Source organism: Rhinolophus sinicus, chromosome 2 (assembly GCF_057876585.1).
Source record: "Rhinolophus sinicus isolate RSI-liver-muscle chromosome 2, RSI-T2T, whole genome shotgun sequence".
NCBI lineage: Eukaryota > Metazoa > Chordata > Mammalia > Chiroptera > Rhinolophidae > Rhinolophus > Rhinolophus sinicus.
In genome coordinates this window covers 105,008,791-105,034,142 of record NC_142502.1, presented here as the reverse complement: position 1 = coordinate 105,034,142, position 25,352 = coordinate 105,008,791, and the positions used below count along the sequence as shown (strand labels likewise).

At 55.6% G+C, this 25,352-nt stretch overlaps 1 protein-coding gene across 5 annotated transcripts in view; it reads right to left on the bottom strand.

Moving 5' to 3' along the window:
- The window catches only part of GRM4 (glutamate metabotropic receptor 4), a 121,257-nt gene that overhangs the window by 30,265 nt on the left and 65,640 nt on the right, over positions 1-25,352 (bottom strand). For 4 of the 5 annotated variants that reach the window (XM_088795824.1, XM_088795823.1, XM_019738764.3 and 1 more), the window contains exons 4-6: positions 9,165-9,300; positions 6,118-6,272; positions 3,872-4,012 (exon numbers count right to left, since the gene is read on the bottom strand). The exons of the other annotated variant lie outside the window; for it this stretch is intronic. In XM_088795824.1, coding sequence (XP_088651950.1) covers positions 3,872-4,012; positions 6,118-6,272; positions 9,165-9,300 — 432 coding nt within the window. The remainder of the gene's footprint in view (positions 1-3,871; positions 4,013-6,117; positions 6,273-9,164; positions 9,301-25,352) is intronic. 5 annotated transcript variants of the gene reach the window in all.

The window sequence follows — 25,352 nt, the reverse complement described above, 5'->3', positions numbered from 1 at the left end:
AATTCAACTGAAGACAGCCTTGAAGGGTAGATCAAACCTCCCCAAGTATTTCACACCAGGATAAGACGTTCAGAAGACCACTGGGCCCATCTGTTGACCTGGGTGGCAGGGGATGCATTTGGCAGAATCAGCACAGGAGTGGTTCCCTGTGAGATCTCGGCAGGGCAGGCAGGGCCGGCAGGGCCTGTGGGACTAACAGGCAGAGGCAGACTGTTAAATCTGTTAGCATCAAGGTGACCAGAGTGGGCCAATCCAAGGCTACCAGTGTGGATGGGGCAGGCATCCTGGAAGAGGTGAGTGGAAGCCAGGCTCTGGAGACAGAGGGGGTAAGTGGAGAATACAGAGCTGGCTGAGGGCAAGAGAGAGAGTCCTGGAGGAGTGGGAGTGGGGGATGGAAGCAGGAGAGGAAGGGCAGGAAAGGGCACCAGCTCCGGAGCCAGGCTTGCCTGGGGGTGACTCCAGCTCTGCCAATTCTCCAGCACTGTGATGTTCACAAACTGCCTCAGTCTTCTCTTCTGTAAATGGGCACAATCCCTGTGACAGCCTATACCACCCACCCTGGGGATCCAGGATCTTGTAGCTGGCAGTATTGGTACCGACAGAGTTGGACTATTAAATTACCCAGTTGCCTATAAATCCCATCTCTCCCACTCACTCTCTATAACGACAACCATTTCATCAGCACCTCTCATACGCATCATTTTTCAGCCTGCCTCTTCATACACTTTACCTCCAACCCTCACAAGAACCCATTGGGATGGGTGTTGTTTTCTTTGTTCTACAGACAAGCTTCTGAGACTCAGAGAGGTTAAATAACTTGCCCAAGGTCACACAGCAGGTGTCAGATCCAGACCCAGGGTGAGTCCCCTGCCCCCTTCAGGTGCCCAGTCCAGAGCCAGCACTGTGGGTGTCAACCTGCTCCTCCTGGCCAGACGTTCTCCCTAGGGACCAGTTCAACTCAAACCAGGGCAGGGCCATGGGAAGCCAGAGCTGCCTCCCCCTCAACCAGGGTGGGCCTCAGGACCCACAAATATTCCAGCAGGTCCTCCACTCCTCACGTCACCCAGAAACGGGGCCACACAAAGACTTTTACCAGCCTCTGCTGGGGCGTCAGGTGCAGCACGAAGGACCCAGGTTAGCTGTGAGGTGCTGTCCTTCCATTCCGCCCCGTGAGACACACCCCGTGTTCACTCCAGCTTCTGCTCCTTTGCCCGGCCCTTCCCTCCCGCCTGGGGTGCATGCTATCCTCCTTCATATTACCTACCTCTCCCTCTGAGCCACCCACACTTTGCTGCACAGTAGAACCACCTAGGGCACTTTTAAAAAAATCCTGATGCCCAGGTTGTATCCAATTCAATCAGAATTTCTGGGGGTGGGAGTCAGGCATCAGTAGTTTTAAAGGTCCCCAGGCGATTCAATGTGAGCAAGGCTGGGGAATTACTGTTCTCACCCAAGATTCCCAGCCCTAAATACCCATAAAATCACCTGGGGAGCTTTAAAGAAATGCCATAGCCCAGGACCCACCCCTGAGTTCTGTTTAGTGGGTGTGGGGCCCTGGTATGGCTTTAAAAGCTCCCAGGTAATTCTAATGCACAGGCAGGCCTGAAAGCCACCTTTTTACTGTTGACAAACCACCTCCATTAATGCTTTCTCACTTGTGCTGAGACCACTCTCTGGGCTGGCTCACCATCAATCCCATTTCTCAGATGAGAAAGCAAAGGCCCAGAGAGGCCACAGAGCTTGCCTCACAGGGAAGCGCTATACTCTTCTGAATCCTGCTCTGGTCCTCCTTCCCCCACCTGCTCTGACAGCCCAAACACCTCCCTGAGGGCTGCTAGAGAGGAACCCCTCTTCCTGGTTCACCCACTCAGCTGGGAAGTGTTCATGAATCCTGACCTGAAGACTGAGTCTGGACAGAGCCTACATGGACGGACCAAGGCCTTCTCCCCACCTGCCCCTCCCAGAACAAGAGGTGACTCCTTGCCCTGGGCAGGTAAGACCAGTTATCCATCTTCCAGTCTCACCCATACCCATTCCAAAGCCATGTCCAATGAACTATAGTCCGGGTGCCCATATAATTTTCCATCCCCACTTGGGCACTTCTGAGAATGAAGGGGGATGCTCTCAATAATTATGCCAGGAGAAAAGGAATGAACACAATGCATGGTCAACCTACCCACGAGGGCTCAGCCTCCCATGCCCAGATGTGTTTGGACTTCTTGCACTTCTGCTGTGATTACTGCCTAATGAAGGTATTTGCTGTGCAGCCTTGGGCAAGGTGATTGCCCTCTCTGACTCTCCATATCCTCCTCCATAACATGGGAATTCTAAAAGCCCCTAGAGTTGTTATGAGGGTGAAATGAGATGATGTCTTTAAAGTGTCTGGAACATAGCACATGCACAATAAACAGTGTTGTTTATGGTTATTAGCTTACCCAGGAACATAATCCCCTATACAAGACAAACACGCACACACACCCCTTCTCCCTTAGATATACCGACTCATGCACACACAATCACACACAAGTGTGTGTACACACACACTGCCACCTACATCCACATAGGAACTTGCCTGGGCCCTTAGGGGATACCCACAGTCCTAAGTGGCACCGGTCCCAGCAGGCCCTGGCCACCAGAGGGCACCATGCTCCCCACCCTCCCCATTTTGTTCCCTCTTCCCTAGCCCTTTCAGACCACCCCACTGCCAACAATTCATACAGCATGTCCCTGCAGCCCACTCAGTGGCCTCTTGGTCATCTGGCCCTCTGCCCCAGCACTGATCTGTCCAGGAGGACATGAGGAAATTCCTCATCCTTGCACAGGCACCTCTCAGGCCGAGGGGCACCCAGGACCCTCCCAGTGTCACTGAGGCTGGGTCCTGGTGCACAGCTGCCCAGACCAAGAGCACATAAGGACCCACATCCAAATGTGGATGCACCATGATGGCAACCTAGGAGGCTGAGGGCTTAGAGGTCAGACCTGGGTTCAAATCTTGCTCTACCACCATCCATTTGTGAAATTCAGGTCCCTTTTCTTAGTTTCTCTGTGCCTGTTTTTCTATCTGTAAAATGGGCGCATTGTGCCATCCTCACGTGGCTCATCCCCTGTCCTTTTCAGGACTCTGCTCAAATGTCACCTTTGCAAGGAGGCCATCTCTGTTGTATCTGTTTTATTTGTTTCTACTGCACATTTTCCTTTCACATAGTCTACATTTACTTATTGATCTTGTTTTTTTGTCGCTCTCCCCACTAGGATAACTAGGACAAAAACTCCAAGAGATTTTTGACTGTCTTTCACTGCACTATCCACTGTGCTTAGACCAGGGCCAGGCACATCCCGGAGTCTAACTTGTGTTTGTTGAGTGACTGAGGGAATCCGGAGGAGTTAGAAGTGGTTTCTGTAAAGAGCTCAGACCGCCAACGTTAGGATTTGACACAGGGCAGCTGAGATTGGTTCAGTTCTGTAGGCTCCAGATGAACCCTGAGGCGGTCACAGGCAAGATGGTGCCTCTGCCGAAACCCAGGAGCCCCTTCCCCCACTCAGCAGCGTCACCCATGGCTTGTATGAGACACCACAGCAGTTTCTATCACCATAAGCCTTTCCATTCCCGAGGCTTCTCAGGGTCTAACTCTGAATTGGCCCTGGCCCGCCCCCCTCGGGGCCCCAACTCCGCTCCCAGATGCCACCCATCTCCTCGCCACGTTGCCTGGGCCCCTGGACACTCCTGCCCCTGCAGTGTCGGCCATAGGCGCCCCTTACTCGGCGCTCGCACCCTTTTCCCCTACAGCCCCACCCACTCAGGGCCCTTCCTGGCCCCGCCCCCTAAAAACCTCTAGGTCTCGGACCGGCCCCGCCCGGCGCGCGTGCTCACTGGTGCACTTCTTGAAGTGGCTGCCCTTCTTGAGCGCGTGGCGGCTCAGCTTGCAATGGAAGTTGTCCTCCCAGAATTCCGCAAACCAGATGTTGCGCCGGTTGTTGTCCAGCGTGCGGCTGGAGAAGTAGCGGTCGAAGCCTGGCAGGGAACCAGGACGTCAGGGCCTCATGACCCGCCTTCTCCACCTGTCCCCAGCCCTTCCTGCTTCCTCCAGGCTTAGAGATGGCCCAGGCGGAGGGAGGGAGGAAGGGAAGAGCAGGGCCCAGGTGGAAAAAACAAAATGTGGAGCATTTCATTTCACTCAAAATGAAAAGAGCTGTATTAAGTCCCAAAGGGACTATGTGTAATCTTACAAGTGCTACCTTTCTGGAAGAGAAATACACCAGGAGGATTTTCTGCCTCCATTAGCTACCAAAACGCTAATACCGGGCCTTTTTCAGAAGGAGCTACCTGGAGGTCCTGAGGTTAGAGCAGAGAGAGGCCATGGGGATGCCCAAACCTGGAAGCACCTGAGTTCTCTGGTCTGACAAGGAGCCCAGGCCAGAGAGGATAGGGGATGACCCAGGTCACACAGCAAGACCAGGACCCGGACTTGGATCTTCTCCCTTGAAGCCCAGAGCTTCCCCAGCACTGACAGATGCAGCCTCCTCCTCCATGTGCTCCTGGGGGTACCAACTCTGCTCTAAGCCCAGAAAACCCTGTTCTACGGTGGGCAGGCTGAAAGGTGAAAAAATGCCCATTCTCTCCTCCCACAGCCTCTTCTGCATTGGTGAGTGTTCCATGTAATGTGCACAGTTGACTCAGCTACTTGGGACAGGCCAGAAGGCATGAAAGCTCAATGGGGCCTACACCAAAGGTGAGCTTCCTGTCTGGCTGGGTCCAAGTGGAGGCTGACGACTAACAGAGCAGTGGGAGAAATGCTGGCATTGGTGGTGGACTGGCCCAGAGCAGGGTTTCTCCACCGCGCACTTTGGGCCCGATCTTTCTTTACTAAGGGGCTGTCCTGTGTGTTGCAAGATGTTGAGCAACATCCCTGACCTCTGCCGACTAGATGCCAGTGGCATCACTCCCCAATTATGAAAAAAATGTCTCTAGACATCGCCAAATGTCCCTGGAGGGTCAAAAGCACCCTCAGATGAGAACCACTGCTCCAAAGGCGTTTGAACCCAGGACTTTCCTGACAAGTCCTAGAGAGAAAAGGGACTTGTCATGAAAGTCCTGGGTTCAAATGCCAGCTCTGCCACTTACTAGCCACTGTGTCACTTTATCTCTCTGAGCCTCAATGTGTTCACCTACTAAATGTGGATAAAAGTGTCTCACGTGGTTGCTGGGGAGACTAACTGAGATGTCTGTAAGGGGCCTGGCATTTTAGGTACCAAGAGCATAGCTATTATTTTGTGTTTATTAGGGTTTGAGGCTGAGAGGGGTGGTGTGGAAACTGCTGCCTGTGCTGCCTCTGCCTCGGGGTGAACAGAGGACGCTGCTGTGTGACCTTGACCAAGTCCCTCCCCTGATCAGGCCTCTGTCTCTTGGAAAGTTTGGTGGAGGCAGGTGTCTGCAGGCCTTTCCATTGAATGGAGCGAGAACAGAGGAGAAGGCCCTGGGAGCCTGCCTCCCCGTGGTGAGGACCCTGGCAAATCAGGCCGTTAATGGAAACTTAATGCCTCACTCCCAGCAAGGTTCCGGCCAGACCAGTGTGTTCCTGCCCAGAGTGACTATCGGTTCTGTCCCAAGAGGAAGGGACGCTGAGCAGGGCAGGCCTAATCCCAAAGCCTGCCAGATGCAGGCAGGCTCTGCAGGGAGTTCCCTGCCCCTGGCACAGCACCCTCTTCTTGTAGCCTGCTGGCAGCTCCCGGCCCCTTCCAGCAAAGGCCTCCCTCCAGGCAGGATGAGGGCCTCGTCCCAGATGGAGAAGAGATGGGAGTCTATGAGGATGAAGGAGCATCCGTAATAAATGAGCCCCCTGTGTATAACACGTCTCCCACATTCAAAGATATCTGAGAAGGGAGGAAGAAAAGTCCTGAATCTGGATTCGTATCCTGCTGGATTGAGTGTGGCCAAAAAGGCCTCCCAGCCCAGAACGTCAGCACAAAGAGGCTGTGGGCCAAGAAAGAAGACAGACAGGATGTGGGAAGATGAGGAGTGGGAGAAGCAGGGAATGGCGGAGGGGGAGCAATCAGAAGGAACAGTTAGGGATGACACTGACGGTGGTGGTAGGCGAGAGGTGGGTGTGCTGGGTCTACCTCGCACAGACATCCTCTTGGGGAGGATGGTGACAGCGCCCTCAGCCACCTCCTCCAGGTGCAGCACAGGTGCGATCTTGGAGCCCCAGCTGTCCGAGCCCATCCAGAAGAAGTGGCCTGTCTGGTTGGCCTTCCGTGCAGCCTCCAGCACACGCCTGTGGGAACACACACCAGCCCAGCCCAGCCGTGTCTGCCCATGCAACTGCCTCCACCCTGGCCATACCCGCTCATGGGCCCTTGGCTGACCCCTCCCCCAGGCACACACCTGTCCCCTCACAGCCCATGCCTGTCCCCAAAGCTATGCCTGGATCCCCCACCCCTGGCCCACATGAGCCCAGGGCCCATGGCTGCCCCAGAACCCATGTCTTTCTCCCCAGGCCCATGGTTCCCCTGCCCCTGGCCCACAGCTACCCCTCTCACCCATATCACCCATGTACCCCTAGCCCCTGCCTGTCCCCTGGCCCGCGCTGCCCACAGGCCCCATGTGCTCCCTCAGACCCACTCCTGTCCCCTAGGGCCACATCTGTCCCTACAAAGACCACACCTATTTCCCTAGGTCTGTGCCTGCCCCATGTCTGACCCAGGCTCCCAGAACCGCATCTGCCCAACCCCTGTTCTCTCAGGGTCATGCCACCCTCACCCACATCTCTTGGCCACTTCTCATATTTGCACACACACACGCACACACACACACGCATGCATACACGCACACCTCTGCACCCTTACCCCCTCTGTGCTTGCTGCTCCCCTGCTAGCAGTGCCTTCTCCACCCCACCTCCTTCTGTGCCAAAAGTCCAGGTCCTTCAAAGAGCTGCTCCCTACACCCTCTTGGATGTGGGAAAGGATGTGGGGCAGCCTCTGGTGGCAGTGGCCTTAATCAAATCAGGGGCCCTGGAGCCCAGCACAGGGCCGAGGCCCCGGGAGCTGCTCCGTCAGTGGTCAGCAGATGCATGAACTAAAGGGCCTCTCAAAGACATCTCCTAGGAGGAGAGAAACAGGAGGGCTGGGCAGAATCCCTCCCACCCAGCTCCTTCCTCCGGGTGAGACTGGAGCATAAAGGAGGCAGGCAGCTTGGTCAAGATCACACAGCAAGTGAGAGGCAGGGATACTAGAAACTCGCCAGGCCCCTCCCATGGGTGAGGGCCAGGACACAACTCCAGGGCTTGGGGTGGCTGCTGGCCCTGTGGGAAGCGACGTACTGCAGAGGACAGCCTGTGGATGCCTGGAAGAAACTTGTTCCCAGGCCCCCGAGACCATACCTTCCCTCCGTCACCATCTCCTGACTCTGGACATTTCCAGCCCCCAGACCTGCTGCAGGCCCCCCAGGGCCTGCTCTCAGAACCATACCCACAGCCCTATTAATACCCACTTGCATCCTGCCGGCCAGAAATGACCAAGCTTCCATCCCTGCAAAGTCACCTGGGTTTATTTTTACTTCTATTTACTTCTGGAAAATGCATGTGGATTTCCAGAAATGCCCCCACCATCCAGCACACTTCCTACAGCGACTCCAAGTCAGGCTAAGGCCCTTCCCCCTCCCCCAGGGGCCTGGAGTAGGGGCGTATCTGGGTGGGGTGTGCGACCCGACAAGTGCTGGGCTTTGGGGTGGGAGTGGGAGGCAGGAGCGCAGGGACCGGTGACTGAAGTGAGGAAAAGCTCCGAAGGGCCCCTCCCAGGAGGTGGCTGATCTGTGGGCAACAGGAACCTCTGGAACCAGAATTAGGGATCCTGTAAGCTTTGAGGGGGTCGGAAGCAACCTCTGCTCAGCTCAGAGGAGTCAGATGGACTCAGAAGATTCCCCCTCCCTGGTCTTTCGCTGCCTGAGACACCTCCATTAGAGCTGCTCCTTTCGGCTTTTGAGGCCTTAATGATCTCCCAGAACTTTCCGCTCCATCGCTTCATAGGCCCAGAATGTCTCCTGGGGCAACTCTGTTTTGCTGCAGTTCAGAAGTCCAGGATGGGCTCTTTACCAAGTGGGGGAAAAGTATTAGGAAGAATGGGACCCAAAGTGGACTCTGGTTAGCAATGGGAAAGGAGCTGTATGGTGGCAGCTGGTGGGCAGGGAGGCCTGAGGGCACAGCAGCTCTGACAGCTCAGGCCGGCTCCCTAAAGGCCAGGTCTGGGGTGGACCACATCTGCTGTCTCACCCTCCTCTGCAAATGCAGGGGTGTGCCTCCCCCACCAGACTTGGAACAGGGGCTGTGTCTCCCCTCAGACTGGGGAATCACGGAGGCCTGGCCCATCTTGGCCCTGACATCCAGTCTCAGAGAGGTGGTAACACGGGAAAGGCAGTAAGAAGGAAAGCAGGTTAGGAGGGGCGCTCAGGGGTCATCTTTTAAAGGCACCAAGTTTCTGACCTGTGACCCAGGACCCAGGGGCAGATGTGCAGAGAGATGGGCTGGCCCAGGGTTTGGGCTCCGGGAGCCCACCTGCTCCCATTCTGCAGTTGCAGAAACAAGGCCCAGGAAGGGGCCACACTGCCCACAGTGGTGTGTGCCCACGCCAGGACTAGAGCCACAGCATAAGCGCCTTAGTCAATATTCTGAGCTCACTACCAAAGAAAAGAGGGAGGTACTGAGAGGTGGCCAACATGCATTAGGTGCCTACTGCATGCCAGAGAGCTCTAAGCCCTTTATGCACAATCTTGCAAACACTATCAGGCAGGTATCATTAGCTCCTTTTTTAAAGCAGAAAAGACACCCAGAGAGGTTGAAAAACTTGCCTGATGTCACCGACAGCAGGAGGAAGAGCAGGATTAGAACCTAGGTGCTCAGGCCCCAAGCCCAGGGCCTTAGCCCCTCCACAAAAATACCTGCTTCCCATCCCGGGTTGGTAGAATGGATGCAGGACACAGAGAGGGGGAAGGGCAGGGATGGCCATTAGCAGTAGCCTGTGCCCCCACCCACACACACACAAGGGTGTCCCAGCTCCACACTCACCAGCCCACCCCTCCCCTCTGGATCCCAAGCTGGGGTCAGACTTGTCTAGCAAAGTCACCAGCAGGGATCCCTGGCTCCCAACCCCTGCCCCGCTGCCTGGACCCTCACCTGATGTCATCCTCATTGGCAAAGATGATGATGGCCCTGGCGTTGGACGTCTCCAGGAGGCGCCGAATGATCTTGTCAAACTCCCCTGGCTTGGGTTCCCTCGGTATCTTCACCGATTGGGCAATGCACACGCCCCCTGCAGGAAGGATGCCAGTCAACCCAGGGTGGGCAGGGAAGCATGAGTCTCTCTCCCCTTCACCCCCCAACACACAATTCCCCCAGGAGAATGAGGGTGGGGGCTGTCCAAGTTCCCCAGCCTGACTCCTAGCCCTGAGTTCCAATCTTTGGGCACAAGCTGTGTAGTCAGGACAGCCACAATGAACTTTTGGTTCCACCAGTCACCAGCTGGGTGGTCCTGGACACGTCACTTAAGTTCTCTGTGCCTCAGTTTCCCCATACATAAAATAGGCTGCTAGCAAGAGGCACTACAGCATCATATTTAGGAGCTAGTCCTGCCTACGTTCAAATCTCGGCTCTGCTACTTACTGCTCTGTGACCTCAGGGCAGTTACTGAACCTTCCTGTTCCTCAAATAAATCACCTATAAAGTGAAGATAAGAATACTACCTACTTCATAAGGTTGTTATAAAGCTATGTGAGTTAATGCATATAGATACAACAATACTTGGCACATAGCAAGTGCTTAGTAAACATTGATGATTTTCATTGTAAACACTTCATAAGGTTTTTTAAAGGAGTAAATTTGAGAATGAGAAAAAACTGCCCATCCTGGGCCATTAGTGCACCCCACACCCACACCCACCTCCCAGGGCTCTTGTTTCCAGGCTCTGTGCTCATCAACACGCACCTTGGAAAGAGCAGGGCTCATGGCTATTGACTGGTACCCACACATCCCGGGCCACGATGCTGCAAACCCAGCTACGTTATCGTCCAGGTCTTCCCAGGTTCCTTTGCAGGCACTCACTCACAGGCCCCTCATAGAGTGGGCTCTCCAGCTCCCACCCTGACCTGGCAGGGTGCCTCGACACCTCAGCCTCCCCGCATCTTATTTGCGATCAGATTCCCAGTGGGATGCTCCGGAGAGCCCAGGAAGGCCATTCGAAAGGAGTGCTTCACATAGAAGGGACATTTTTTATTTATTCTAGGATTGCAAAAATGACTACACTGTGCTTTACTATCAGAGAACCCAGTAGAAAGCAGCTTATAACTGTAGCCTCTTACATTACCTTTATTATACAGGATGAAGAAACAGAACTTTTTTTAATGACAAATCAAATGTTGCTTTCCTAATAACATTCTTTAATAAACTCATTTTAAACTCTAAATAAATAAATAACTACGTGCTTCAGGTGGGGTGACTGGAGCAGCTCTGACTGGGACCAGGGGGCCTTTGGGAGCCCTCCTGTCACTCTTTCTCTGGTCCACGGCCCACCTGGCTGGGTCCTGAGGGAGGGGCCCCAGGCCCAGCCTGCCCCTCGAGCTCATTTCTCTGCAAGGAGCCTGGTGCCAAGCCAGCGTCAGGATGCACTCAACACACGGCAGAGCCGGACTCACACCCAGGCTGTGGTGCTCACAGAAGCGCTGGGAGCCTTTGATACGTCCCCCAGCCAGTTCCCAGCCTCAGACGTGTCCCTCCAGTGCTGGCCAGGGACAGGTGTCATTCGTGTTCTTAAATCCGCCCTGATCTCCAGGTACAGAAGCACTTGTGGACTCCTGTTCTCGTCATTAAACGTATTTGACAGAGGAGGAAACTGAGGCTCAGAGAAGAGAAGTGGCTTGCCTAAAGCCACACAGTGCCCTGCCTTACTGGGGTACAGAAGGGTATTCCCATCCAGGAAATAAGACCCCCAGGGCTCGCGGTGGCAGAGTCAGGGCCCAGTTGATGGAAAAGCATGGGGGATTATTCTTAATGAAGCCAGCCCCTTTGTTAAGACCACCACCCTCCTGAGTCCCACTCAAGGGTCTCAGCCCAGCTTCACCTCAAACAGGACCCCTTTGGGCCCCAGCCAATGCTTCAAACCATCCACCTGGCTGGGCACCCCTGGGCCTCCCAATGGCCTCCTGGTCCAGGCTGGGGCCACCTGAGGCTTCTGCACAGGCTCCACGCACCTGTATTGGGGCCTGAGCTGCAAGGGGCTCACAGTGCAGGGGGACACAACCCCCCACAAGTCTGCCGGGGAAAGGTGCCAACACCCAGCTCCGCCCAAGGAGGGGCCTCTACCCATGGGCTTAGTGCCAACCAGGTAAGACTGCCCAAAGGCGGTGACCCTGAGCTGAGTTTTACAGGGAGGAGGCGCAAGCAGCCAGGTCAGGTGCATTCTGAGGGGGACGAGGTACTCACACTAGAAGTGGGGCAGCTCTGTGCCAGGTGCTGGCCGGGGCTGGGGCCCTGCCCCCAGGAAGTGCGCCCCCTGCTGCTCTGCGGCAGGCAAGGCAGCCTGGCCCTCAGCTCCCACCCTGGTCAGCACCCCCCTCCCTTACTTTCTGCCTCTTTCAGGCAGGCCAAGCTCCTCACGTCTCTCCTAAGCCTCTCAAAGAACTCCCAAGCTCCGGAGGAAAGTATGGTTGCCAGGAGCTCATGGGGGAAGGAGAGAAGGAAGAAGGGTCCTGGGGCAGTACTGGGCCCCGCCAGTCCTGGGTCACAGGCAGAGCCAAGGGGACCCAGTCTGCTGCCCATAGCACTGGCCCTGCACTAATGGTGGCTGGGCAGACACGCAGCTCCAGCTAAACCCTCCATATGGTTCCTTTCCAGTTAGAAAGTGGGCCAAATGCGACGTTTCTCCCCCATGAGGGGAGACAGATGGACAAGAGGAGGAGGCTGGACGGGGGTGAGGGTGAGCCACCTGGCTACAGGAGGGAGGGGGGCCCAGAGGCAGAGGGGAGGGAGGCAGGGCTGGGAGTTAATTGTTCTCCAACAGGGAGAAACTCTTAGGTTAAGTAATCTTTCTGGGCAATGCTCCCCTAAGAGGTCCGTGGGCTGGCCCCACGTGAAACCCCAGGGCATATCTTGCATGCTTCGTTTTGCTAGTGAAGGAAGAATTAGGTGACCACAGCTCTGTCAGCTAGAATGTGAGTGAGTCACAGGCACTTGAGCTGAGAGCACGGTCTGAGCCAGGTGTGATATTCTTACAACCACAAGAGGGGGGCCTGGACGGGAGTTTGGGGGGTTATGCAGAGCTCAATGACACTGGTGAACATTATGGAGTGTCTGACCCATGTGGCATATTTTTCTGCAGCTGTTACATGGATCCAGTCACCTGAGCTCGGCATCATCAGCACAGCTCCGATATACGCGTATAAACGAGCAAAGTGAGTCACAGAGACGTTAAGTGGCTTCCCCAAGGTCACAGACAGTCAGAGGCAGAGCAGGGGTTTGACCGCAGGCTGCCTGTCGCCCACAGCCAGCCCTTCAGCCCATCCACTCTGTCATGACCAAAGCCCTGTGGAGTCAGAGGGACACCCGGGGCCCGTTAGCACAGGCAGGCCGGGGCACAGCACCTGACCTGAGGTAAGTACCCACTGGTATCACTCAGGGTGAGGAGCCCAGTGCCAATGGTGCCCCTTTGCACTGCTGCCCAATTGTCAGCATGGCTGCCCAGGGGACCCTAGAGCAGGGTTTGGCTCAGTAGGGCCTACTGGGGTGACACAAGCTCCCAGTAGTTAGTGACATAGCATCTGCCTCAACTGCCCTGCAGGGCCCGTTCTATTGCCAGAGAGGACTAGAGTGGCCGGGGAAGGACCAGCATTTACTGGGTACCCACTGCATGCCTGGCACTCAATGAATCCTCATACACCCTGGGGGCAGGTGCTAACAGCCCCATCTTACAGATGAGGAAACTGAGGCTCAGAGGTACTAAATCACCTGACAGAGCTCACGCAGCCGGTAAATGGGACTGCAATCCAGGTCTGTGTGCAAAGCCTCTCTTGGGCAGAGAAAGGGAAGTCCCGGGTCACTGGGTCTCTGTTAACCCCCATCTCCTGCAGCACCCCTGGAGAGACCCCAAGTAGCACACCAAGCCGGCCAGCCCTCCTATGTCCAGCCTCTGCAGCTGCAGCTCCATCACTGTGGGGACCATGGCTGACACTTTCCTGAAACACCTTCTTCAAACCTCTCCACCAAGGAAGGGGTACTTTCTTTCCCCCATGGTCTCTCACATTGGATGAAACAAGAATCCATGAGTCCACACTGATAGTAAATATGATCAAATTAAACCCACCTAGCGAGGAAAAAGCCCATTCCCACTTCTGGGAAGAGGCTGGAACCCTCCAATAATGTCCCCAGCTCCAAGCACAGGCTCATAGAAGGGAGGGGCATGGAGGAGTCTGAGGTTCCCCATGGCCCCCAGGCCCTCCTGGATCCGCCTTAGCAAACCCCTTACTCCACACGCCAGCTTCCCAGCCCCCTGGCAAGCACCCGACTACCACATGCCAGCTGCAAGCTGCTGCCCGCCAAGACAGTGCCTCCGCCTGCAGGGCCAGGGGCAGGAAGCCACAGCCACTTGCCAAGAACATCTGAGCACACGGGGGTGGTAGGGACCTCAGAGACCTCCTGGCCCAACCTGGACTTGAGAGAAGAGACAGGCCAGAGAGGAGCATGCTTTGCCCAGGGGCACAGAGCAGCTGGGGCAGAGCCCACTCCAGATGAGGCTCTCGCCTCTGCACCAGGGGTTTAGAATCCAGGCCAGCCCTCTGACGGCTTCCCACGTGCTTGGTCACTGCACACGTAAGCAGAGCCACACAGACTATACCCCGCAGTGATCCCGTTTCTCCCTGAGCCCCACCAGCCCACCCGACTCTCCAGCTCCTCAACTCCCACCCTGCCCTCATCCCAGACCTGCAGTGATATGCAGCTGTGGTGGCCCCAAATCAGCCCTGACACCACACCTTGCTCTCTCTCGCCCTGTGCTGTCCCACCAGTCAACCCGGCTTGTGCTTGGTCCCACCCCTCAAAGCCCCACCTCTGCTACAAGAAAGCTGGACTATTTCATCGAAGAGTGTCCATTTGAACGCTGTGGAGACCACGTGGTGAGGTCCAGTAAAGCTGAGTATGCTGAGTGCCTACAGCCAGCACGTACATCCCTTCCACACTCCTTCCCAGAGAAATGCACACGTGGGCACGAGGACACGTGCACAAAGAACTCGCTGCAGCACTGTTTGAAACAGCAAAAATAAATGGAAACCACCCAAATATTTTCCAACAGAAAAACAGATAAACTGTGGTGTGTTTGTACAATGGGATATTGTGTAATTAAGCTTAATAAAACAGCTCTCATATCGGCTGGACAAAATCATGAGAAAATAGTTGACTGAAAAGCAAATTGCAAAATGATCTATCCCATTTCTGTAGAATTTAAACTTTTACTTATTTAAGTGTCTTTTTCCAGGACCCATCAGCTCCAAGTTAAGTAGTTTTTCCAATCTAGTTGTGGAGGGTGCAGCTCACACTGACCCATGTGGGGATCAAACCGGCAACCCTGGTGTTACGAGCATCGCACTCTAAACAACTGAGCCAACCGGCCGCCCCCTCTGTAGGATTTAAAGACTACATATAATAAGACTTATTACACATGGACATACACATATATATGTGAGCAAAAGCTGCATGAAGGCAGGAGATTTTGTCTATTGGATTTGTTGTACTCGCCCCAATGCCTAGAACAGCGTCTGGCACATACTAGGTGCTCAATAAATGCTCGCTGAGTGACTAAACAAGGATGAAAAGGGAACCCACCATCTTCAGTGCTGTGGTTACCTCAAGGGAGGGAAGGACACGAACAAGACTCAGGAGGGCTCCACGGGAGGTGGAGGGACGGGAGGGAACCCATGTTTTATTTCTTCAAAAAATAATCAGAAGCAAATAATGCAAAATATACATGCTCAGTAAATGTGGACCCCAGGACCCAGGCCAGACAAAACTCTCAGACACAATGACAGTGAAGGCGTTCCAGGCCTCCCTCATGTGTGCTGCCTGGTGGAGAACACACCAGAGCACACTCAAGCCTTACCCTGTTCATCCATGAAATGGGGCCTCTCGGTTGGTCACTCCTGGCCCAATGGCACCTAAAGTACACACAGTGGGGCGGAGGGGGCAGGGTATGAGGAGCCTGCCTGGGGCTGCCCGTCTCCTGCCAGCCAGCCAGCTCCTGAAATCCTACCTTCCCCTGAGGAGGGCTCCAACCTGGCCAGCCCTCCCGTGGTGTGAGCTGGAGCTCTGTGCCTCCCCCAGGCTTCAGGTACCTTCCTGACTTGAATGTGACATAGAGACTCCACTGGTGAAACTTAATATCGGTTTCCTGTTGTATTTGTGGTCTCTGTGCCCTTTCCATTTGTGGTCTAGTGACCTTTCCCAGTGTTCTCTGGGTCTAGCCAATGTATGTGTCTGTGTCTGCGTCCACCTGCACTCCCCAAGGGCAGGGCTGGGTCTGTGTGCTCGTTCATTCATTCGTTTGTTCATTCATTCATTCATTCCAGAAGTGCCCTGCTCAGTTTCTGGCACAATTGATCCTTAAGAAATGATAGCAAGTAAGACCCCTTCCTTGGGAGCTCCGCGTCTAGTTGGAGAAGCAAGACCAGAAGAGAGAACATCAGCCTGAGAAGCCAAGATGCCAGTCTCCTGCCTGGTGGGAGCAGACCTTGGTAGGGAAAGGCCCCCTGGGTGCCAGGCCGGCTGTACGCTTCCCCAGATGCTATTTATTCAACCACGTGCCCTGTCCCACACGTCACCACGGCTTTTCCTTCGTTGAGTCAACACATGTTTCCTGAGCACCTATTATGTGCCCGGCTGGGCTGAGATGCTGGGAGGCAGCCATAAGGACAGAGCCCTGCTCCCATGGAGCCTACATTGCAGGGCAAGCATGATGGAAAACATCTTGGGGTCAGGACCGAGGTGGAAACAAGCAGGGCGATGTGAAGGACAGAGGCTGGAGCTGCACCCCCGCACTCTGGAGGCTCCGACCAGGCCACAGGGCTGACGAGGCAGAGGCAGATTTGGATTCTGCAGGGACTTTTCTCTAGGAGCTGCTGCCTTATTTGTGAGCCAGAAATTGGAAACACTTTGGGCCTGTAAATCCCACCCTCAGTGAAGGCTCACTGCTGAAGTGACCTCGTTTCCTGGGCTCCACTGGCTTGGATTGTCTGTGCCTGGTTCCCTCCATCTGAGCTTGTTTGAGGGCTGGCACACAGACACCCGCAGGCACTAAGGGACACCGAGGGGGAGTCCGTCAGCCCGCTTGCCTGCGGGGAGGTATCTCCCTAATGCCCCAGTGGACTGAGGTTTACACAGGTGTGATCACTGTACCTGTGCTCAGCTTCCACCTCCTCCCAGGAGCCCCTGTCCCCACTGGAAGGCTCTCCCCACTCCACCTGTCTAAATAAGTCCTCCCCCGCCGTCCTGCGAGGCCAGCCCCTGCCAGCAGCCCCCAGGTCTCCTACCGTCATGGCCCCCACCCTGGCAGCCTGGGAAGGCAGAAAGAAAGGCCTCCCCCAGAGCAGCCTGCTTTTGCCCATGCCCGCCCCCAGGTAGGGGCCGTCAGGGGACCAGGGTTCCCCAGTTCCTCCCCAGAGCTCTCAGCCACGTCCTCCAGGCTTGGGCATCCCTCTCACTCTCCTTCAGGTTTCTTCCAGCTCCTTCCTTCATCCTCTCCCTCACCAGGAGACCTACCCTTGCCAGGCCCCAAGGCAAGGTTTGGGCCCTGCCCAGGAAGATGCTAAACAGCCAGCCTGCAGGCAGTGGGCAGCCCAGGTGACCAGGATAAGGCACAGCGTCCACAGCTCCCCGGGGACTTGGCACCCCCCCAACCCCCCGCCTCTTGTTCCAGCACCCAGGGCCCTGGGTCGCATTCTGCACCCCGGGCTGCTCACTCTGCCCAAGCAGCACCCCAGGCTCTGAGCTCCAGACAAGGAAGAAAAAAACCCTCTTTAGAGCATCAAGCAATTTCCCTGGGGGCACGGCCAGGCCTGTCCTCTCCTAGTCCCGCAGCCGCAAGAGGCCGGCAGACATGGGCTCCTCTTCGCCCCTTTCCTTTTTCTTTTTTTTTTTTTTTTTTTTGTCCTTTTAAATTTAAAAAGGGAGAAAAACAATGAAAAGACAAATTCTAGGAAATCAAGTGGAAAAATCTACATTACAGCAAAATGTGAAGGCAGCAAACTGCAATGGGGATAGAAAGGGGGTGGAGTTAAACAAACCAAGGGGGGCCCCCCAGGCTCCCCTAGGTTCCTGGCGGAGAGGGAGGGGGGGGCTGGTGGTCACCCTGGACCGTAAGGCTTCTCGCTCTCTCTCTCTCCCTCTCTCTCTCTCTCTCTCTCACACACACACACACACACACACACACACACGCTTGCATGGTCCTCCCCTCCTTTCCTCCCACTCCAAAACCAGGCCCTCTCCCCAAATTCGCTCTCAGGAAAGGCAGCTACTCAGAGGGATCGATGACTAATAAGATGCTCCTTTTGTTTTCAGCTGGGAACGCAGCCTTTACCTACATAAATGGGGCTCTATGGCAGATTCCAGGCAGCAGAGCTGTGGCGGGGGCTGGGGGGGGGGTACTCTGAGGTCAGCAAGGCCCTGAGTGAATGCCCCCCTAACCTGCAGCTGTCCCAGGGTGAGCAGGGTGGTACAGGGACGGTGAGGGGTGGCCTCAACTCCAACCAGCTCTGGCTCCAGCTGGGTGTGGGGCTCCACGGGGGCTAGAGGCCTGGGAAGGCGGGGTTCAGGCCCCCGTCCATTTCTGCTCCTGCCCCCAGCCCTACTCTCCACCATTCAGTCTCCACTCCAGCCTCATTCTAAAGCATGAATCCATCTGACACATGGCTCCCTGCCTGCAACCCTCGTGGCGCCCCATGTGTACGTGTGAGTGTAAGTGAGTGCGTGTGTGTGTGAGTATGTGTGTGTGCGCGTGCGTGTGAGTGCATGTGTGAGTACATGTGAGTGTGTGTGAGTGCGTGTGTGTGTGTGTGAGTCTGTGTGAGTGCGTGAGTGTGTGAGTGTGTGTGAGTGTGTGTGAGTGTGTGAGTACATGTGAGTGAGTGTGTGAGTGTGAGTGTGTGTGTGAGTGCGTGTGTGTGAGTACATGTGGGTGAGTGTGTGAGTGAGTGTGTGTGAGTGCATTGTGTGAGTGTGTGAGTACATGTGAGTGCGTGTGTGTGAGTGTGTGTGTGAGTGCGTGTGTGAGTGCGTGTGTGTGAGTGCGTGTGTGTGTGTGTGTGACACACAGGACTAGGCCTGCAGCACCCAACCTCACTCTGTTTCGCCATCCTACCACATCTGCTCCCCAACAGGCCTTCGCAGAGGCTGCTCCCTCAGCCAGGAGGGCCCCCCAGGGCTGGTCAGTGACCCTCTGGCTCCCCATTGCAGTCCTTCCCTCACTGGGCCTCAGTCATGTCCTTGCCGTCCGTCTCTATGCTAAGGGCCTCACAGCACCCAGTACACATGCCGCACCTGTTTGGGACAGGCAGTGATTCCTACCTCCTAGATGAATGAGCCACTAAGTGTCTGACAGGGACGGGAGGGGCAGCGTGGCAGAAGCTGCTATCGTAGGCGTGAGGCAGAGGCTATGTAGGAATCCCACGTGGGCACCTGCACCTGTTCAAACCCTCCCACCTCCTCTGGGAGCCTCCCTAATCCCCACAGCCCACTGTGACCTCCCCTCTGTGCCACCACCTGGTCACACTGAGTGCCCAGACATCTATGTGCACAGGCACTGGGCACCCACTTTGCACTTGGCACCTACTTGGTTCCAGGCTCTTGGCTACAAAGATAATCCACGTACAGCGTCTGCTGTGGCAGGACCACCAATGAGCTCCATGTACATGCGTGGGGCTGGGCGTCACGCACACCTGGACACCTCGCTCAGTCCTGCCTTCTCTTAAGATTTTACTTCTCCATCTAGATGCAAATTCCTTGCTATGAGTGCTGAGGAAATACACATAGAAAAGCAGAACAAGTAAATAAAAGTATAAGATAGCTGAGCAAATCGGTGGGGCCCCACGGGCCCAGGGCCTGAAGACAGCTGGGCCAGTAAAGGATATGAAACAGAACATTCACCGTCCCGGCTGTGGCCAGGGTGGCTCCAGCCCACAGCAGACAGTGGGCCCTGGGATGGGGAGACAGTCAACCTGGTTTCCCATCTGGAGGTGTCTCCCTAATGCACTCCAGCAGAGGATTGTGCAAAGCATGAATATTGCACCTGCATGCAGCTTCCCCCAGCCCTCCAGCCTGAGGCCAGGGATGCTGCCTTCACCGTTTCCTGGCTGTGCGCTGTTAGACAAGTTACATAGCCTCTCTGAACATTAGGCTTTCCATTTGCAAAATGGGGGAGGACTTAAAGAAACTCCACCTTGTGAGGTTGGAGTGAGGGTCAATGATGGTGTTTGTGAAGGCCTGGGTCTGCCTCCTGGAGCCAATGCCTTTGGGGAGTGGGCAAGACCTAGTGGGGTGGGGCCTGCTAAGGCGGGAGGGCAGGAGCTGGAGGGACAGGGACCTCATCCCCAGTTTGGGTCAGGATCCAGCGCTAGTGAGGTCCATTTGCTCTGGGGACCAGGGGCAACAGGCTAAACCGAGAACTGTCCCCAAGGGACGGTGCTGGGCAGAACCCAGGGCCATAGCTTGAAGGGCGGGATGTGTCCAGGGCGGGACATATCCTTTTTTTCCTAAACATTCTCCGCAACACACACACACACACACACACACACACACACACACGGCGACACAAACCCTCACAAATCAAAATCACATGCCACACGCTACCTCCACCTCAGCCACAAGTCTTCACACAGAGACACACGGCCCCACCCCATCACATCACGGGTATGAACCAGGAGACAACCTCATACAGCCTCACAGCCACAAGGACATGCACACGGCCACACGCAGTCACAGCTCACACAATCGCACAGCAGCACAAACTCACGCAGGAACTGCACAGCCTCGCACCACCACACCGAGCCTCCCCGCCATCACACCCTACAGAGTCACGGGGCCACACACCTGTGCACGCCCACACGTGAGGTACATGTCCACACCTCCTTGGAACTGCCAGGCTGGCCTGGGCCGTACCTTGGTACCACTAATACCTCCGCTTTGCTACTGGTGCAGAGGCGGGCCTGGCTGGAGGGCCAATGGGGACTGGCTAGTGACTGGATGGAGGGTACAACACCTCTGCCACCCAAGAACTATTCACCGAGCAGCTGCCCCACTGAGGCAGAGCCCTGTCTTTCCTCTGAAACCCTCTCCCTCCGCCACTAGGCCCTGCACTCATGCCCAGCTCTGCCCCTGCAGAGAAATGGGCTGGCCTGAGAATGCAGGGGAACCAGGCGTCCGAGCTGGCCTGGTGTGAGACAGGAGGCTGAGCCTGGGCACACTCAGGGCCGCGTCCCATCTCAATCACCTGCTCGCTTCATGATAAAAGCCACTTCACCCAACCTCTCTGACCCTCCATTTCTGCATCTGCAAAATGGGGTGGCCTTATCCCCACCCCCGAGACAAGCAGGGTCATTGTGAGGACTGCAGGCAGCCCCAGCCCTGGGGGATACTTGGGGTGAGGGAGGATGCAGCTTTGGGGAATGGGTCAGGGCAGCTGTGGGGCTCGGTGCCTCTGAGCTGAGGCTGCTGTCTCCTCCCCAGGAGGCAGCTGGGCAGCGGCAGCATTGTTCAGGGCTGCATTATTCATGGCGCTCAGCTCTGAGCACAGGGAAATTTGCTGAGTGATCGACCTAATATCTTAACACAAACCCATTTAGGCAAAACACCTTTGAAGCGAGAAAGGAGGAAAAAAAATAGAAAAGGAAGCCAAGGTGTTTGAAGGCAGGTGGTGGCGCGAGGAGACTGAGGGGGCAGGGCACAGAGAGAGGGCTGGGGCCTGGCTGCCCCCACCCCAAGGCCCCCGGGGAGACCCCTGCCCAGCCTGGCCCCCCAGACTTCACCTTCCCCCCCTCTCTCAGTGGTCAGAATGAGGGAATCCCACCCATTTCTCAGATTTGGCTCAGAGAAGCGGAGTCTGACCCAGGACTGCTAAGAGTTTGTTCTGAGTTCTCTGCCAAGGAGCCACTTACAGAACAAGACCCCCAATCCTCTTTCCCATCTGCCCCCAGCTCCAGTGACACACCTGGAGGGCGAGGTCACATAGCGGCTGCTGGCCCCTTCCTCAGCCTCACAATTCCACCTTCGACCACAGCAGGGCTGCTCTCTCCAGCTCAACTCAGACTGTCCCGCCCTTGAGCTTTTGCTGGTCCCTCTCCCAGAAATGCCCTCCTGCTTCTCCACCTGCCCAACCCCACCAGCCTAAGGGCTCAGTTTCTCCTCCTCCCCCCTGAAACACCACAGATCCTTCCCTCAGTTGGAACCCCTCACTGCCCCTCAGGCTCTCATCACACCCCCACCACTGGCACTTGCCAACCTCTACCTGTGCTGTGGTCAGTTCTATAATTTCATGCTTTAGGGCCTGAGGGCTGGAGCCAGGTTGCCTGAGTTCAGATCCGAGCTCTGCCACTTCTTCGCTGTGTGACTTTGGGCAAGTTACTTAACTTCTCTGCACCTCGTCTCCTCATAATAGAATATGAGGAATAAGTAAGTTTATATAAGGTGCTTAGAACAGTGCCTGGCACATAAGTACTCAATATGTTTGGTATTATTATAATATTATTGTCAGTTTGCGCTAACAGCCAATAAGCCCCTTCAGGGGAAACTATGTCTTTCTCATTCCTAACTCCCCAGTTTCTAGCAGAGCTCCAGGCACAAAGTAGGGGCTCAGTCAGTGCTGGCTGATCTGAGCCTGATTTCCAGCACTGTTGTCTGCCCGAGCTCTTCACCCCAGACCCCTTGGGAAGAGGAGCTAGGCCTGGGCTGGTGGTGGAGACCCCTGTGTGGGACAGGGGCGCGGAGAAGATAACCTCTGCCATCTCCACCCCATAGTAGGAACCAAAGCTCAGCTGGACAAGAGGAACAAGGAGGGGCCAGGGTTAAGCGACAGCAGCTGGCCCCCGGTTGGCCAGAGAGGAACAGGCAGCTGTAGGCCAGGATGAAATATTTAGGAGCCCACATCCCCAGGAAGTGGAGACGGACAAGCAAAATGAAACGTTGACATGTAATTACCCAGGCAGACCAAGCATGTCTCCCGGCGGCCGTGCCCGCCACAAACAGGCACTGGGTACGGAAGTCCTCCTGGATCCACTCCTGTGCCAGCCCTCGCCCTAGCCCCCCAGCCCGCCACAAACAGGCACTGGGTACGGAAGTCCTCCTGGATCCACTCCTGTGCCAGCCCTCGCCCCTCCTCTTCAGGCCAGGGCCGGGGGAGGGGTTCCTCCAAGCTGATCCTTTCCACGGCAAAATGGTAGGACACGCGGAGAACAGTGGCCTGGGGCCAGCGCTGGTACTGGATGTACGCAGGGCAATGCCTTCACCCCACCAGGCCTCAGCTTCCTCCGCCAGAAAATGGGGCTGCTGACCATGCCTGGGAAGGAGGACTGAGATGGTGGATGTGAATGTGCCCCACAAACTGGCCTTGGTGAGGCGCAGTGTCGAGGGTGGCGGCCTCCCGCAGTGAGGACAGCGCAGCCATCGGCCGGACCCAGCGTGCCCTGAAAGCCTTTCCTGGGGCATAGGTTAGTAGGAGCTGATGGCCGAAGGTCAGAGGCTGAGGCCTAGATATGGGCCAAAGCTGCAAAAGTGCTCACCTCACCCCCAAAAACTGCCCCAGGCTCTTCCATTGCTGTTGGGGAAAAGGGGCCCCTCACCCTGGGGGTCTGTGTGGCCCGATGTGGGAGTGGACCAGAGAAAGGTGGCCTGGGTCCCTGGAACAGCCTTGAGTGGGCTCCGGAGGGCATCCAGGAGCTGGGGAGCTGGGGGATGGGGCTCAGCTGACCCTCATCCTGCAGGCCAGAGCCAGGGGAGGGGTGCTACCATCTGCTAGTTTTCTCAATCAATAGGCATTCGGGGTGGGACAACTTTTCATAGCGTGGAACTGTCCCATGTTGCAGTACAAGGACATCCTGGCAATCTGGGCACTAAATGTCAGTAGGGACCCATGTCATGGTGATATTTATACTGACATTTAAATGTCCCCAGGGACGGAGTGGACTGCCCAGAATTGAGAGCTCCTTTCTGATCTAAACCAGCCCCAGAGAGCAGCCGTGATCTGCAGTCCTGCACGTGCCCCTCACGCTGCCGCCCCGCCCCCTCTCCGGGCTGGCTCCATGCTCCTAGAGCAGGTCCAGCCTCACCTGGCAGCAGCCTGCTGACCCTCAGGACCTCACCCATTGCGCACACCAGCTCCTGTCTGCACCATCTTACAGCAGCAGAGCCTTATGTCTGCGTATAAGCCTCAGCCTGCCCAGCCTGGCCCCCCACAACTCTCTACCAAACCTCCAGTCCCACTCTGTCACTCCCCACCCGACACACACACCTTCAGTGGCTCTCACCTCCCTCAGGGCAAAGTTTGAACTCAGCGCAATCCTGAGGCCCTGCAGCCTCATCTCTCATCACGCCCCACTTCCGGCAGCATCTGCTGTTTCCAGCTCACACCAGGGTTCCCATCTCCAGGCCTTCACTCAGACTGTCCCCTCTACCTTTATGCCCAGTTTCCCTTCCCAAACTCCTTCTTCTTCTAGGCAGCTTCTATCCATTCTTGAGGATTCAGCTCAGGCCCCCTCCTCCAGGAAGTCTCCGTGGGTGACCGCAGGCTCCGTTTCTCCTGGGTGCCCATAACAATCCCAATGTCTCAATCACTGTACTTAGCACAGTGAATGGAAATTATTGGACTAGATGTCACTGTGCCCACTAGCCTATGAGCTCCAGCGAGATGGCCACTGCCAGGCCCGCTGCCAGGAATAGCACATTCATTGATTTAGCAACAATTTACTAAGCGCCTCCCAGAGCCAGGTGCTGTCCTAGATACTCTGGGTACAGACAAGAATCCTGCCCTCATGGAACTGATATCCATTTATGACATAGATGATAGATGCTAAAGAATTAATTACTTAGTTAATTAATGAATGAATGAACTAATTAATTAAGGGCTGGCCTATTGTCCAGAAAGTCTCTTGGCTTCATCTCCAGCTCCTGTCCCTCCACCCTTCTCTTCCTGTCTTCCTCCCAATCACTCCCTCACCCTATTCTCTGTCTTCTCTATCCCTTCCCCCTTCCCCCTTCCCCTCTCTCACACACTCACCCGCTGCCCCATTATTCCATGGCCCCTCATGTTCATGCAGCACTTGTCAGCTGAATAATTTCTGTCCATGTTCTCTCCTTAGCTCCTGCCAATCAGCCCAGTCTCAGGTATTATGACCAATGTACAGATAGGAAAACTGAGCCCCACAACCAGAGCCTAGTGCTGGCTGCCTCCACCTTCCCTTTCTCCAGCCCATCTTCTCCCTCTCCTCCGCCTTTCAGTCTCTCTCTCTCCCACCTTCTGGGGTGACTGGCAAGTTGCTTCCTCTCTCTTCCTTATCTGTACAATGGGGCAGACAAGCAGGCTCTGGGAGACGGTCCATGGAGCCTGGGGTCCCCATCCCCTCCAGCCCTCTGCAGCCCCTATTCTGTCCCCCCTCTGTTTTCGTTCTCCTCCCTCCCGCCTCTTGCTTGTCACTTTGTCCTCCTTCCTCTCCCCATCCCAAGGCCTCCTTCAGGCCCCAAGATGTCTGCAAAATGATCGTTTGCTTTCCTTCTGGTTGATTAAAAATGAGAATCTGCATAGAATATCCATATGGTCATTCCTTCTACAGCAAAATGGAGCGTGGATATAACACACCGTGCAAGTTGGGGAGAAAGAGGGTAGTCACCATGGGAGAGGGGAGAACCCCAACCAGGAAGAGGTGTCAGCTCACCCTTGGGCCTCAGAGGCAGCACCTCATTCCCCTTTCTTGGCGTTTCTAATGGCTAATTCACCTGGTTTGTCATTCTTACAATAACCAGCAAAGTAGGGACTACAATTATCCTTATCTTACAGATGGAGAAACTGAGCACCATAAGAAACAGTGGCGGGGCTGGCCCGGTGGCTCAGGTGGTTGGAGCTCTGTGCTCCTAACTCCGAAGGCTGCCGGTTCGATTCCCACATGGGCCAGTGGGATCTCAACCACAAGGTTGCCAGTTCAACTCCTGGAGTCTCGCAAGGGATGGTGGGCAGCGCCCCCTGCGACTAAGATTGAACACCGCACCTTGAGCGGAGCTGCCGCTGAGCTCCTGGATGGCTCAGTTGGTTGGAATGCGTCTTCTCAACCACAAGGTTGCCGGTTCGAC